Source organism: Lemur catta, chromosome 9 (assembly GCF_020740605.2).
Source record: "Lemur catta isolate mLemCat1 chromosome 9, mLemCat1.pri, whole genome shotgun sequence".
Taxonomy (NCBI): domain Eukaryota; kingdom Metazoa; phylum Chordata; class Mammalia; order Primates; family Lemuridae; genus Lemur; species Lemur catta.
In genome coordinates, this window is record NC_059136.1 from 82,002,093 (window position 1) to 82,018,898 (window position 16,806).

The 16,806-nt window shown below is 40.3% G+C and overlaps 1 protein-coding gene across 2 annotated transcripts in view; it reads left to right on the forward strand.

Annotated features, from left to right (window-relative positions):
* Positions 1–1,733: 1,733 nt before the first annotated feature.
* The window catches only part of TRAM1 (translocation associated membrane protein 1), a 33,493-nt gene continuing 18,420 nt past the window's right edge, over positions 1,734–16,806 (forward strand). The window contains exons 1-6 of one of the 2 annotated variants that reach the window (XM_045561770.1): positions 1,734–2,155; positions 10,686–10,749; positions 12,473–12,594; positions 12,717–12,833; positions 14,060–14,118; positions 15,713–15,797. In XM_045561770.1, the coding sequence (XP_045417726.1) occupies positions 2,033–2,155; positions 10,686–10,749; positions 12,473–12,594; positions 12,717–12,833; positions 14,060–14,118; positions 15,713–15,797 (570 nt within the window). In that variant the 5' untranslated portion in view covers positions 1,734–2,032. The remainder of the gene's footprint in view (positions 2,156–10,685; positions 10,750–12,472; positions 12,595–12,716; positions 12,834–14,059; positions 14,119–15,712; positions 15,798–16,806) is intronic. The other variant, XM_045561771.1, reaches the window with a different exon arrangement.

Sequence of the window (16,806 nt, forward strand, 5' to 3'; positions counted from 1 at the left end):
TAGTGACAAGGAAAAAAGTCTACACACGTTCAGTATAGACAATTTTTTTTCTCAAATATTGTTAACTTGCACTTGGCTGAATTCACGGACATGGAACCCACTGATCCTGAGTGCCAACCGTATAGCCTGTGTAGTCAGTAGTGCTGATACAAAGAGATTGGGGTCTACAGAGGCAGGGCTCCAGCCTGTTTGGGCAGGTAGGGTCCAAATCCTAAAGGACTATTTAGTCATGGTAGCTTTGCATGAAGGAAAAGGGAAACTACTGAAATTTTTCAACCTGTTAGAAGCATCATTCTAACATAAAAATTGGAAGATGATTTGAAAGGAAGTGAAACTAGTGATTGCCCAGAAAGGAAAAAAATAATAATAGCTAAGTAAATTTATAAAGCCCTAAGTCTCTGCTAATCACTTTCTTTAAATCATCTCATTTAATTGCTAAAGTAAGTGCTGCAATGATCTCCACTTTGCAGATGGCAGCCACATGGCTTGCTCCCCGACCTGCTTCAGGTCTTCAGGCAAATACTGAAATTCCCTCACACTTTCCGTATTCCTCTTGATTTATTTTTCTCCTGGACGCTCAACTTAATGTAACATGTTTCACTTTTGAAATTCTGTTTAAAGATTCTCTCCCCACTCCCCCCGCCGCTAGAGTGAAAGCCAATAAGAATAGGTTAATTTATATTTTTTATTCAGTTCTGTATCCCCGGTGCCTAGCATATGGCAAACACCTAGTAAGTATTTTTGGAATAAATGAATACATAAATAAATGAGGAAACCGACTCTCAGAGACTAAATAACTTGTCCGTGACCATACAGGTAATAAGTGGCAGAATTCTGATTCAAAAACCCACGTTCTTAAGCCAATGAATGATTCCATCAGAGTTATAATATCTGGTTGCATCAGAGTTGTCGTGCAAGAGACAAGTCCACTCCTGAAGCTGTGGCCGTGAGTTGGGGGAAAGGGGCAGAACTGTCTGGGTTTGGTGATAGATTGGACGTGGAAGGGTGCCGAAAGGGCTCAATTTGGGATGATTTTGGTTTCTAGATTTGGCAAAGGGGTAAACAGTGCAGCAATTCGTCAGGAAAAGGAATACAAAGGACTCTTGGTTTGGGCAGAACGATGAAAGAGAAGGACATGTCTAATCCACAATCCTTTTTGACTATCTCCCTAAATTACTAAGAAGTGTTAATAAAAAAAAAATATAAAGCAAAGTAAACTCAAACTGATCCCATCCTCGTCAGTCTGAAGTGGGGGATGGGAATGGGTAGGCGGACCGAACGGGGACAGTCTTGTTTGTTTGGTTTTTTTTTAAGCTGGTCCAAACTTACAAAGAGTAGGAAAAAGTCCCCAAGAGTGTTTAACTCAGGTTAATTTTTAAGGCGGACGCTAAAACTGTAGAATACGCCGTACCCTTGTGTAGTCAGGCAGCATTCGTATTTTTAGATTATCTTGACGGTGGCAGTGGCTTAGAGAAGTGACAAGCAAGTGTGGAAGAAGCCACCAGCACCCAAGCCCGGGGTGGCCAGGAGGACGGGTGCGGGAGACACGCCCGGGGCCATGCGCGCCCCGGCACGCGGCCGCCCCGGGACCAGGCAGGGGTCTCAGTCTGTTGACCGGGCGCGGGAAGCTCGCGCCTCCAACGACTCCCAACCCCCGGCGTGGCGCGGAGCAGGGGCGACCGGCTCGGGTTCCTGCACACTCGCCCGGCGCGGGCCAGCGGCCTCCGGTCCCCAGGTGGCGCTGTGGGCTCGCAGGGGCGGCGGCGGCACGAGCGAGCGCCGTCTCCCTGGTGCGCATGCTCGCCCCTGCTGCGGGCTCGGTTCCCCCCCCCACTTTTTTTTTTTTTTTTTTTTTTCCCGGGCGGCCCCAGCGGCTGCGTACTGGCCGTGGGATGGGAAGTGAAGCCCCAGCGAGCGGCTGCGGCGGGGCTGTGAAGAGCAGCCTGGGGGAGGCGGCGGCAGCCAGTCGGTGAGCGGCTGGGAAGAGCAGAGCTGGGGCGGAGCACCTGCAGGCACGGGCGGCGGCCCCACCATGGCGATTCGCAAGAAGAGTACCAAGAACCCCCCGGTCTTGAGCCATGAATTCGTCTTGCAGAATCACGCGGACATCGTCTCCTTTGTGGCGATGGTCTTCCTGCTGGGGCTCATGTTCGAGGTGAGCCCGCCTGGCGCCCCAACCGCCTGCCCGGCCGCCCCAACCGCCTGCCCGGCCGCCCCCTGCCCGGCCCCTCCGCCCGGGACCGCCGGGGGTCCGGGCCGGGGGAAGGCGCGGCCCCCTGGCCCCCGAGGCGCGGGCCTGCACCGCCCAGCTCCGGCGGAGCCCCCCCCCGCGGCCGGCCTGGGGATGCGGCGCCCGGGTGGGCCTCGTCGCCGCCCGCAGGGGGCTGGGGCCGCCGAGTTGCCCCCTTCCCCGACCCGCCGCCGCCCCCTCCCGCCAGCCGCGCCGAGCAGTTCCTGGTTCCCGCGAAGGGTTACGTGGCAGCCGGCTAGGGGCCGGCGGGCGGGCGGGGGCGGCCCCTGCGCTGCCGAGCTGGCTCTGGGCGGGCGGGCCGGCGGATTTGGGGGGCATGGCCCGCCCTGGCTGCGGGGTGCGTCCGGCCGGCGGGGGGAGTGTGGAGGCCGGGCCCCCGGGTCCGGGGCGTGCCAGCCCCGAGACCACAGGCCCCAAGTGACAGGGAGACCCCTTGTAGGACCGAGAGTGGGGAGAGCGAGAAACAGACGGAGTCGGGCATCTGCTGCCTACTTGCAGGGCGGTGGCCGCCGGGCACTGGCACACTGAAGCGCACCCGATTGTTTAATTCTCGTCTCTTAAACTGGTATTACTACTCGACAGGGAACTTTTTGCCCTGATGCTTGCTTTTGCCTTGAAGAAACAAGCTCTGATAAGTAAATCGAGTTTCTGAACAGTAGTGCCAGAGAGCCGAGCAATTTTCTTTTTGTTTATTGAAGTAAGAGAGGATGGAAATGTCAGGAGTGTGTAAATTCTCTTCCCACGTATCTAGTATTTTGATGACTTATTTAACAGCTGTTGAATTTGGGTAATAAACTTTGCAAGGTGAACATGTAACATCCTACGTTCTTTCCCCCAATACGCCTATTCGTTTTTTTTTCTTTTTTCCTTTCTATTCCTCTGTAACCCCGTATGTCTCATCAAATATACTAATTATTTTACTTACTTATTGCTTTTTCTCCTCTCTCCTGGCGTGTAACCTTAGTGAGGGCAGAGATTTTTATTTGATTTTGTACCAATCTATTTCCAGCATGTAGATAGTGCCTAGGACGTAGGAGGCACTATAAAAAAAAAAAAAAAGAGCCATGTTAAGAATTTTGGAGGAAAATTAAATGGAATGACACTGCCAGTGACCAAAAGATGAATGGATTTTTTTTTAATTTCTGTTTTTTAAATCATCCAGACTCTCCTAAGAATAAATTTAAATGAAGCCCATTAGTTTTTTTTTTAATTTTATTATTAGATAACTTAATATTTTACTTTATTTTTGCTTCTCTTCAAATGTGCTTTTCTGTATTTAGATATAGATATTTTTTATTCCTGGTAGTGTCATGTGTGTTTGAAACCAGTGCTAAGGAGGTAGATATAGTTGAAGGGTAGGTAAAAGGAAACTAACATATGTCACAAGCTCTATATTAGGCTGTGCCTGTGCCACTTACCTACTGGATGACCCAAGTCCAAGCATCAATTCTTCTGCTCTGTATAAGGAAATAATATCACCTGTACTAATCTCTCATGGCCATTGTTGCAAGGTTGGGATAATATGGTGGGAAGGCACCTGAGAGTTTACAAAGCATTATGTTAAAGTATGGTATCACTAAAAATATAATGCTAAATATTTGTACTCATTTTCTGAATTTGATATTTACATATACTTTCTGTTTTAATAGTAAAAGTAATACTTGCATATATGCAATATATTCAGCTATTTTGTGTAACTTGCTGGAACCCATCCCCACGACTTTAAAAACATAATTTAGGAGAACTATGACCTGCAAGGCATATTTGCAGTGCTTTGAATAAAATGGAATATAAATCAGAAATTCTGACACTTAGAAGAGGTATTACTTCTCTTATTACATTTATAGGAAAGTTCACCACCTGTACCTTGTCTCACATGTTAATGACTTTTTAACAGAGTGGATTTTCACCTTTATTTAAATCTGTAAAATTTGTAAATCTAAAAAGGCACAACAAAAATACTAAACAGAAGTTTTTAAAGTCAATTTGAAAGCGAGTGTTAAAGTGGTTTACAAAAGTGGGAAGTGTGTGCAAGTTGTTCATTTTTCTTACCATATGTTAAAGAGTTGGGATTTGAAAGTATGTTATCTATGAATGGGGAAATATTGACTAGGTGAGTTTTGCTATTTGACTTTTAAAATACTTAAAATACTACTGAATCTCAAAGTTAACATAATTACAGAATTGCAATATTTGTGCTAGAATAATAGGGAAGTTGATGTTTTTGCAGAACTGTTAAGCCTTCTGTGTAAATATACGGAGGAAATGTCAGAGGATTTATGGTGAAATCAACAAAGAAGTAACATACTGTTACTAGCCAAAATTAAGGGGCAATATAGATATACTTTATTTTTTTTTTTTTTTTGAGACAGAGTCTCGCTTTGTTGCCCGGGCTAGAGTGAGTGCCGTGGCATCAGCCTAGCTCACAGCAACCTCAAACTCCTGGGCTTAAGCGATCCTACTGCCTCAGCCTCCCGAGTAGCTGGGACTACAGGCATGTGCCACCATGCCCGGCTAAATTTTTCTATATAGATTTTTAGCTGTCCAAATCATTTCTGTCTATTTTTGGTAGAGACGGGGTCTCACTCTTGCTCAGGCTGGTCTTGAACTCCTGACCTCGAGCGATCCACCCGCCTCGGCCTCCCAGAGTGCTAGGATTACAGGCGTGAGCCACCGCGCCCGGCCTAGATATACTTTAAAAGCATGCATTCTGGAGCTAAAGGGGTCCATGTTCAAGTTAGGGCTCTGCAGCTTGCTGACTGGGTGACCTGAGCCATCTTAGAACTTAAGTTTATCTATAAAATGGGTTTATTGGGTTACTCTAAGAATTAAATTAACTTATACGTATAATACCTAGTTCAATGCTTGGCTTACAAAAGGCATGCAATAAATGGTAGTGATTATTATTCCTTGGAAACTCATCAAAGTTTGAAAATACAAAACAGCATTTTTATGTGACAGAATGGCCCAGCAGTTAGCATCTTAAGAGATTATAGGTACTGAAGAGGTTGATAAAAAAGTAGTCTGTCTGTGGAAAATATGAGAGTTTAATTTCCAGGGAACTTTATATTACCAAAAATTGCTTGTGAATTTTGAAATCATTGTTTTATTACAGTCAGTATGTGTCCTCAGAGTACAAATCATGGTCTTTAATTAATGGCTTCATATTTGAGTTAGGAAAATTTGAACAGTCGAAACATGTAAGAATGCATAGAAAGCTTTCTGAAAGTGAAGATGTGGAAAAGGAGTGAAGAGTTAGGGGTTCACAAGAGAAATATTTACTTCTAAAAGGGAGTCACTTTCCAGATAGATGTTCACAAATCTGTAAGATATGCCTTACAGGGTTTGGGGAGATTTATAGTTACAACAATCTTGGAAGAGTTTTAGGGGTTTTCTTTATTTTTAAGCATAAATTGTCTTAATGCCAATATTTATTTATTTATTTAGAGATGGGGTCTCACTGTCACCCAGGGTGGAGTGCAGTGGTGTGATCATAGCTCACTGCAGTCTCAATGTCCTGGGCTCAAATGATCCTCCTGCTTCAGCTTCCTAAGTAGCTGGGACGACACGTGTACGCCACCATGGTCATTGCCAATGTTTTCCTTCATTGACAATGTTTTTTTTTTAGAGCCAGGGTCTTGCCAACTGCCCAGGCTGGTCTCTAACTCCTGTCCTCAGGCTATCCTCTCAGATAGCTGGAATTTTCAGGCACAAGCCTCTGTGCTGAGTTTCTCTTTTTTAAGAACTTAATTTTGTATAAGCTGGTTAGGAGTGGAATTTGATATTAAGAATTGTTTTGGCTAGGTGCGGTGGCTCACGCCTGTAATCCTAGCACTCTGGGAGGCCAAGGCGGGAGGATCACTTGAGCTCAGGAGTTCGTGACTAGCCTGAGCCAAGAGTAAGACCCTGTCTCTATTTGTTTAAAAAAAAAAAAAATTATCTTTACCTTTCAGGAATTCAGTCCATGTAGTAGTCACACCTTCCTTTAACAAGTACAAAATAGTTAATATCTCAATATAACAAGAAAAGATACCAGTCCCCAGCTGGTGACCACTCAATTAAAGAAATATTATGAGCTGGGCATGGTGGCTCATGCCTGTAAGCCCAGCACTTTGGGAGACTGAGGCGAAAGGATCCCTTGAAGCCAAGAGTTTGAGATCAAGCTGGGCAACATAGTGAGATCCCATCTCTAAAAAAAATTTTTTTTAATTAGCTGGACATTGTGGTACACACTGTAGTCCCAGTTACTCGGGAGGCTGAGGTGGGAGGATCGCTTGAGCCTAGGAGTTTGGGGTTGCAGTGACCTATGATGACGCCATTGCACAACAAAGTGAAACCCTGTCTCTTTAAAAAAAAAAAAAGTCATGATAGTTATGACATTACATACAGCATAGATTTAGATAATTCATTGAAGTTTGTAGTAACCTATTTAAGATACATCTGAATAAGTCTGGTTTTTTTCTTATAAACGGGAGAGAAGCAGTATAAATCTCCCAAACTGTTATAAACTCAGTTATTTTTACTTCTGAGTTGAGTGCATTATGTATTTCTGTAGCATATTTTTATTCCAGACTAACTTATCTTACTATTAATTGTGGTATTCATTTAAAACTATGCTGGCTGGAGTGTGAGGCTTAGGAGGCTTGGAAATGGGAGCGTGATTACTGGTTTAGGTTTTGTATAAACTTTTTTGTGATGTGTAGTTTATATTTTCGTCTTCTCATTCTTCATGTCACATGCTAAACCTGCTGGAGGCCAGATTTTAATTTTATTTCAAAGGCTAGCATAAAAGGATAATTAATTTTTATTGCTTTTATAATTTGATAGTAAATTTATCTTTGAAGAATTTCACTTGTTCGTAAAGGACTCTTTAACAAAGTTTTCTTCGCTGTGTTAGTGACCTTATATTACAAACTAGAAACAAGGATGTGGTGTTTGCCTAGTTGTGTGTGTGTGTGTGTGTGTGTGCGAGAGAGAGAGAGAGAGAGAGAGAGAGAGAGAGATGAAGTCTAAACAAAGATAGAAAAACTAAACGAAATTTAGTAACCAATCAATTTTATTAAAAATAATCACATGAAAGTAGCGTTACCCTAGAAACTCATGCCATCATTCTGTTCTAATGAATCCTCGGGAATGACCCAAATTTTAATACAGTAGTCTTACTAGCCTTTTCTACTCAAGTGACCCTCATACCTCTCGCAGTTCAGCAACTCACTTTAGTGGCCCTATCCCTGACTCTATCATGCAGGCCTGACTGATTTTTAGATCCAGAATTCCAGGATAGCAAGTTCAGCCTCAACCTGCATTTTGTTCACCTTCCCCATTCTGCTCCTCACAAGCCAGTTCTTTACCATGGTACCTTGGCCCCCTTTCCTTTTTTTCATTATATTAGCCCCTCATTGTTTTGCTTTTCTTCCTACGGGCTTTACTCTGCTATCTGCCTTTTCTGTGCCTCTCGATTCACAGGTTGCTGAGTGTTACCGGACAAAGTCATACACTTACACTGATAGACAATATTACAAATCACAAGTTTCTGACCTTAGCCATTAATAACATCCAGTGATCTTTTTACTTGTGCTGGCCAGCTCCCTTCCCTATAGGAACTATATGAATACTCATCATTCAGGTCCCCATTATGTTTAACATGTGACATTGCTTTTTTCCCCCACAGAGAAAATAAAAGTTTATCAGGTATGGATTTCTTCAGTTTCCTGTCGTTTGAACTTATCTGCCTCATCCATTAACTACGTTTTTCCCAATCTAAGAGGAAAAGTTGTTCAAGAGTGCAGTAGTAGTCTGTCCTTACGGTTTTGTTCTTTGTCATATCCTTCCATCCATTATCCTCTTTCTTGCCTGTGTTTTTTGGTTTTTTTAATTTTTTATAGAGATGAGCTCTCACTGAGTTGCACAGGCTGGTGTCAAACTCCTGGCCTCAAGCAATTCTTCTGCGTTGGCCTCCCAAAGTGCTGAGGTTACAGGTGTGAGCCACTGCACTGGGCCTTACCCTGTGTGTGGTTTGTTTTTGTTGTTGTTGTTGTTGTTGTTGTTGTTTTTAGGCTACAAGCATCAGAATCTCCTAGATATCCTGTGTGTTTAACTTCTCCCTTTTCCCTGTCACCTTTCCTGTTCCCCACATAAGCTCAGTCTCTTCTATTCTAAAAACAACATGAATCTTGACCGGGCATCTACTGGATACCACTTTGTCCCTGTTGTGTTCCTCAGTGTACTGTGATGCAGCTTCTCTTCTCACCTCTTCGTTGAAATTACTCAAGCCATGACCACTGATGACTTCTTGAATTGTCCAGTATGTTGTACTCTTTCCCTGACACATCTCTTTTGAAACTTTGACCTTATTAACCACACCTTTTCAGATGTTTCCCCCTTGGCTTTTGGGACACCATGCTCTCTTCATTCTCTGTCTGACCATTTCTTCTTAGTTTTGGGGACTTGAAGTTTAGGCTTTTTCTCCACAGCTCTGATGTTGTCCTACTTCTCTACAAATACTCTACACTCTATTTGTACAACTTACGTCCTTCCTCAGCTTCAACTATGGTCTGTAAGTAGACACTCCCAAATCCTTACCTAAGCTAGGTTTTCCCTACCGAGTTCTAGACTTAGGTTTTTGCTGCCTCTTGCTCTTTCTACCTGTATATCTCACAGAAGTCTCTGCTATAAGCATCAATAAATAGTCTTTGACTCTTTCCTCTTACTTACCAAACCTTATTTTGCCTCATAAGAGCCTCCTCTATTCCACTACACTGCCTTAGTTCAGACCTTATTGTCTTTCATGTGGTGTCTTGCGCAAGTCTTATTCTTGCCTGCGTGCTTGCTGCAATTCATGTTTTTTCTGGTATTTATTCAGTAATATTGATCAGTCACCTAATATGTGCCAAGTCCCATGCTGGGCTCTGAACATACCATGATGAGCAGAAACAGGTATGGTCCCCGCTCTTAGGGATCTTACTTTCTGACGGGCAAAACAGAAATTATTTATATAATCAAGCCAGAGTGTGTGTTTTGAAGAAAAGGAACAGAGTTCTCTGAGATAATCTAACAAAGGAAATGACCTACTCTAGGAAGACAGGGAAGACTTCCTTGAAAAGGTGTGATTGCACTGAGATCTGAGGGGTAGATTTTCCAACAGTGTTGTAAACAGTCCCACATGTGCCCAGACCCTGCAGGGGGAGCTGCAGGGGCAAAGGAGTGGGAGGCAGTGGTCTGAGAGGAGGCTGCAGAGACAGAGGGGAGGTGTCAGACCATGGAGGGTTGTATAGGCCACATCATAGTAGAAAGCTGGGAATCCGGTGAAGCGTCCTTAGCAGGTGGGTGAGGGTGTGGAAATATGATCAGAAGATCATTCTGGCTGCAGTGTGGAGAATGGCTCCGAGGGGGGCCTGAAAGACCACTTATAGGTCATAGACAACAATCTTTCTAAAAGGCATAAATGAACTTCCCCCTTCTCAAAATTCTCCAGTTGTGCTATAATAAATTCTAAACTACTTAGCTCAACAAACAAGGTCCTGTCTGGCACTCTGTTTCTAGTCTTTTCCACCATTCCCTGAAGTGTACTTACCTCTGGCCTTTATGTTTGCTGCTACTTGACCTTTGCACTTTCTGTTTCCTCTACCTATACTGCCCTGAATCTGGCCTTATGAGCCTAGAGAACTTCTATTTTCCAGCAAGACACAGCTCCACCACCACCTCCTCTGAGCTTGCTCCATTCCCTACCCCAGGAAGAAAACAAGAAAGTCTGTTGTTTATTCTGAGTACCCCACAGCCTAAGCTATTGGCACTTACATAAGTTTATTTACCTGTCCTGACGTGACTGAGCTCTTTGATATCAAGGATTATTTCATTCATCTTTGTTTTGTTCTTTCTTGTCTAACACTGTCCCTGGTGCCTAATAAATATTAAGCATGCCATTTATCTGTCCTGACCACTTTACTTTTATCAGTAGTCAGGTCAGTTAAATATTTATTGACCATGTTACTGCCAGGGGTGTGGGAGATTAACACATAAACCAGACCCTACCTTTGATCCATTTTTCTCATGTTAACTGTGCTTCCTTTTACTTTATTCATTTACATTTAAAATTTTTCTTGGTAGGAACTTTGTGTTTATTGTATAGATTTAGAGTAGAGAATCATTATTTGTCAAATCATGGTTTTCTGGACCTGCAGAATGTCTCTTTTGAAATCTTAAAGTTAGGGATGAATTACACAATGTTATCTAAACTGCAGAAGAATACTCTGGTGACTTAAATTGACTCCTTGGTGATCAGTCATGTCTGTCAGGGCGCCCCAGAAACTAGGGTGCCCCAGAAACTAGGGCGCCCTTGATTGTTAGGTTTGGAGGCGGAGCTTGTGATGTTTTTACCCAGATCTGTTGTTTGAGGAGGGTCACAAATTGACTTGATCTTTTTTTATCTTTCTAGATAACAGCAAAAGCTTCTGTCATTTTTGTTACTCTTCAGTACAATGTTACCCTCCCTGCAACAGGTAGGTAATTTTCATTAAGAATTTTCTGTTTAAGTAAATGTTCAGTTGAACAAACTTGGAAATTTCCATGAACACTAGGTTCTACATTAATCATCACAGACCTCATCCATGATTCAACTAAACATTATTTTGATTTTGTAATACTAGATGTAGTGGTTTTGGTTGACTTTATCTTTTATGTTATATGAAAATCAGTTTTATGGGTTTAATATTTATTATATATTTTTGTGACTGGGCTTAAAACAAAGAACATTCTGTTTTGCCTTCTGTGCCTTCTGATTTTTTCATAAGAAAATTCAAATAGTAGATATTTTAAATTTGTTTAAAGTGTCATTGTTTAGTCAGGGCATCTAAAGGCACAATGTTCAGGTTCAGTTTTTCTGACGTATAGGTTATGTTTTGGACCTGTAATAACAATTCTTTTAAGTTTATTTTCACTTTTGTTGTGCTCTACTTCTAACAATTGTTTTGATTAGAGAGAATGTTGGTAAACTCTAGTAATTATCTGGTAATAGTGTCTAAACTACACTTTTATTTTTTACTTCAGAAAATGTTATTTCTTCATCTGTGCATGGTGGCCTGCTCCTGTAGTCCCAGCTACTTGGGGGCTGAGGCAGGAGGATTGTTTGAGCTTAGGAGTTTGAGCTTGCAGTGAGCTATGATTGTACTACTGCACTCCAGCAGGGGCAACAAAGCAAGACCCTATCTCTTAAAAAAATATATTCTTTCTAAAGTATTCTATGTGAAAAGCAAGTTGTTATTGGAAGTTGATTGTAATTGAAGACGGTAATATTAACTAGCATGGGTGAGGGATGGGATAATTTTGGTTAATAAAATATTAACATTCGGAGGCATTAAACCTGTCCAGAGGTTTTCTGTTTAGAATATGGTCACGTAATATGTAACATTGAGTTGGAGCTTTGTTCAGTTACATATACCTTTGTAAATGCTTGATTTAATGACTTAGATACCAAGTTACTCAAAACTACAGTGTTGTTTTAAAATTTGAATATGCCAGAGAAGAACAAAGCTCTTTTACCTAAATGGTCCCTATAAACATAAAGCTTGAGAACAAGAAGTATTAGCAATTCACAAGTATTTGATACAGATTTGTTTTGAAAAATTATAGCAAATGCAAGGACTAAAAACAATTTTAAGTAGCAGTTGCCTTTATCTGTACTGCTTATAGATACTGATTATAGATCTACTGCTTAAAGGATTGTTAGTACAGGTCCAAAACATAACTTATAGGTCAGAAACAGATGGGAGAAAAAAATCTGTTTTTCCATTTGTTTTCTGATGGAAAAAACAGATCAAGTCAGTTTTTCCTTCAGAATCATAATTTAGTTTGAAAGTAGAGGTAGAAAGTTTCAAAAGTTCTTTGACAAAAACGGGTACATGGACTAGGTATAACTTTATCAACCTAATCTATACCCCTAGGGTAATAACAGTTTATTGAATGTGGCCTCCTCTCCCCTGTTTTTTGGTGTTTGGTGGCTGTCACTAACATGTGTCAAGTCTTTATATTTCTGAAGCTTTAGATTTCTAGATAGTCTCCTCGATTTTCTTTGCCCCTTAAGACTCAAGATGCCCAGGAGCAAGTTATTTATGACATTTGTATAGAACTTTTTTATTAGGTTGTTTTCTTTTGTTTGTTTTCATAACTGTGTCGTATATAACCTTATGTATATTTTTGTGTATGTATGTCCTTTTTGGCCTTCAGAAGAACAAGCTACTGAATCAGCATCCCTTTATTACTATGGTATCAAAGATTTGGCTACAGTTTTCTTCTACATGCTAGTGGCGATAATTATTCATGCCATAATTCAGGAGTATGTGTTGGATGTAAGTATGCAATCTTAGAAATCTATGCTTTGTAAAGTACTAGCTCTCCATACTCTGATAGTTATATTTTGAGTATATATTATACTTTATTGTTAATTACTAATGGCTGTTTTTATTTTTAGAAAATTAACAGGCGAATGCACTTCTCCAAAACGAAACACAGCAAGTTTAATGAATCTGGTCAGCTTAGTGCATTCTACCTTTTTGCTTGTGTTTGGGGCACATTCATTCTAATCTCTGTAAGTATGTCTCATATTGTTGTTCTCCTTCCCCATCTAAGATTAGGAACTCTGCTAATGAACAATAAGTTAAGAGTTTCAGTGATACATCTCTGTTTTAGTTAAGTTTTTATACAGCAAAAATTCTAACCTACGTTTATTGTTTCAGAAAGCCTTACTCATAGTCATTTGCAGATACCTCTGTATTAGCAAAAGTGTAAGATATTAGTGATACTCCTACTAGGTTACAGGAGTTGTAATGTTTCCAGTCATTTCCTCCTTTAAAAACAGTCTAAGAAACTTAAAATGTGTAACTTTTCAGTTGAGGCAGTCAAAACCTTTAATTGTATCACCGTAACTTATGAGGAGAGAAAAGGCTTTCTGAAACAAATAAGCATATATATTATTAGTAATAACAGTCCCTTAAATTTATATGGTGTTCCATAGTTTACATACTTTTGAGTTTGTTGGACACATAGTTTTTTTTTAATCACTATGTTAGAGATGAATGACAGGCAGTGAATTTTCAGGGTACAACACTTCATGTTGGAAATAGACTAAAACTCAACTTTTCAATCCAGTGCTCATTCCATTTTACTCTGCTGGTTTAATAATACTTTATAAATACATGTAAATTTTAGTTTAAAATCTTATAAATTTTTTAAAAACCATAAAAATTACACTTCTGTGAGAAAATAGACTTATAAAAGGTAAGTCACTTTAGATTTTATTTTATTTTTTTACATATGTGGTGATTCTCACCGAATAGATCTGGTTATCTAAGAAAAAGATTTGGGTAGTATTTTATGGACATGAATTCATAAAACTTCGCAGCACTCTGATCCTTCATCTTCTGTTAGGTGCTACATCATTTCCTGAAATCCTTGTGACAAAATTCATCTCTTTTGTAGCTGTTATACCTCTGTTATATATCTTTGCTGTTTATTGGCTGTTTTATGTTTGTGTACATGTATTTTTTATCCTACTGGATTGAAAGGTTTTTGAAGGCCAGTAATTATGTCTTAGTTGATTCCAGTCTCATTCTTACCATTTATTTTCACTTTGCTAAAGTAAGCAGTTCAAATTGAATTGAAAAATAACTAAAACAATTATAGGGTTTAACTTTAGTGGGTTCTTTGGAACTTGATATGGGAAACTGTAAATGTTTAAGAAATGAAAATACAGTCTTATTTTTTTAGGAAGTTTTCATTGTGCTCATAGGTTAATTTTTATGTCTTCTTTCTTAGGAAAACTACATCTCAGACCCAACTATCTTATGGAGGGCTTATCCCCATAACCTGATGACGTAAGTCATTTTTAGCAGGACTTTCTTCATTAAGCACTGTAGTCATGTCAATATTAAGCAGAATTCATTCTTGTTATTTTTTTTTAGGACCTTAGACAAATTCATAAAAAAGGTTAAAGTATGTCTTTGACAGTCCCGCTGCCATAAGAAAAAAGTTCCTGTATACTTTTTTTAATGTATATAATCTTTTCAGCGTCTTTATTAGCTTGAGACAGCTGATTGTAACAATTTTAATACTCTTTTCCCTTTCTTCTTGCTCCTTTCTTTGCTCCCCACACCCCTATTTCTTTTTCACTCCGTCCTATCTTGTCCTCTTCTATAAGCTTCTTGAGGATAGGGATTGTTTTTTAATCTCTGTAGCCCTCAGAGTTTCTGTACTGTGCTGCCAGGTTACAGTGCTCAGTGGTTATAAAGATCTTTAGCTAAATTATTCATTCTTCAAGCCTAGCTCTAGTACCACTATTCCATGTTATTAATAATTTTCCTTGCTACTTTAGCCTGTATTAGTCTTCTGCTTCCTTGAATTCATCATTTTGGTTTATGTTTTATGAAGTATCTACATATTGTTTTGATTGTTCTATAATTTTTGTGTCATTTATGTAAGTCTTGTATTGTGCCCATACCCACCAAGACTATATGTGCCTTGGCAGCAGTAGGAACTATGTTTTTATTTTATATCCTAGCTGTTGTACCAGCTAGGTTGCCAGTGCTTGTCATGTAGAAGTACTTATAAATACATTGTGATATGAGAATTGGAGAAAAAGATACAAAGTAAAGAAGGGAATAACATGAACATGGATCTCTTAAGTCCAACAATAATACCCACTCTACTGAATCATACTCTGAATTTTAAGAATTTTATTAGTTCAATGAACTTTTGTAGAATGGGTTATAAACATGTTTATATGGGACTGTATTCCCCTTCTGGAGGGGAGGGGAAAAGGAGAATAAAGAAGACGCAGAAGGGCTAGAGGGATATAATGTAAAGGGAGACTATTGCATCTAGACTGACTATGATACGCCCCCTGGAGAACCTTCTATGCCTTATTCCTCTCTTTAGTCCTGGCTCTGCCTCCATTTGGGGGCGCTGTCTCCATGTTCCAACCAGGTAAAGTTACTGTATGTCCCTAAGAAGAAAAAAAGCGAGAGGATATTTGAAATTGGGATTGTCCCAGTTTTGGGAGACTGTTAATCTGTGCGCCATTGCTTTGTGTCGGGCTTCTTGCCCTTCCCATTCCTTTTTTGATGAAACCATCTAGAACTGTGGGTTGATTGTGTTTCTTACGTTTTCAGTAGCTAACATGACATACTAATCAGTATTAATTAACTAATAGACAGGGGCTCTGGCTCCTCCTAGCTAGTTTGCATGTTAACAGCATTCATGTCTTTGCCCATTGGTAAATCCAGGGGAATTGACTGACAGTGGGAATATCCTAGGGAGATGGGGAAAGTGGTTGTTGAAAAGTTGTTTAAAGATATGCAGAATATTGTGTGAAATGATAAGGCAAAAGGTAGTTACTTAGCATATCCTTTATTTTATTCTTTGCAAATATTATGCTTTAAAAGATATTCTTCACTTTCTTGTTTTTTGCAGATTTCAAATGAAGTTTTTCTACATATCACAGTTGGCTTACTGGCTTCATGCTTTTCCTGAACTCTACTTCCAGAAGACCAAAAAAGTAAGCTGGGATTGTAGTTTTAAAAGTTTTGTCCTTTTTGAAAGTCTTTGTAAAATTAAGTATTTCCCCACATCTTTGCCCTTCCTCCTTCCTTCTCACCTCAATTCTTCTCGTCTTTCTCCCACCACCCCCCTTTACACAATGACCAAAGTCCTTAAGTATTTCTTAAGAAACCTTTAGTTAGTATTTTAACTTAGAGGGGACTCTTTTACATTTGAGTTGCTGATTGCTCATTTTAAAATTATGTTACTAGTGAGAACACCTGGGGCAGATTGAACTATCAGGATCATGCATAAATATCCTGTGAGTGGAACAGGGTTGGGGTGATGGGCATATATTTGTCTTAGCTTTTTTAAAAGAATAATGGAGGGCCGGGCGCAGTGGCTCACGCCTGTAATCCTAGCACTCTGGGAGGCCGAGGCGGGTGGATCGCTCGAGGTCAGGAGTTCGAGACCAGCCTGAGCAAGAGTGAGACCCCATCTCTACTAAAAATGGAAATTATTTGACCAACTAAAACTATATATATATAAAAAAAATTAGCCGGGCATGGTGGCGCATGTCTGTAGTCCAAGCTACTCGGGAGGCTGAGGCAGTAGGATCGCTTGAGCCCAGGAGTTTGAGGTTGCTGTGAGCTAGGCTGACGCCACGGCACTCACTCTAGCCCGGGCAACAAAGTGAGACTCTGTCTCAAAAAAAAAAAAGAAGAATGGAGGAACATTAGATATTAAGAAGTTGGACTAAAAAAAATATAGATACTGGTAATGTAAATTAAAATTTGATTTTTAAAGTGCAAAATTAGTTTCTTCTTATTGGTATTCCTAACAATCTATTTCACAAGTGAGGCAAAGGGATTAATCAGATTACTCTACAACTAACAGTTCTGTGTATAAGTCCCAAAGAAAAATTCAGTATTGAACAAGTAAAGCATAGTTAAATATTCACCAGCGAAACCTTTCCAGAAATGGGTGGAGCATTCCCTTTTTAGCAGGTGGGAAAGATGTTTGTTTAT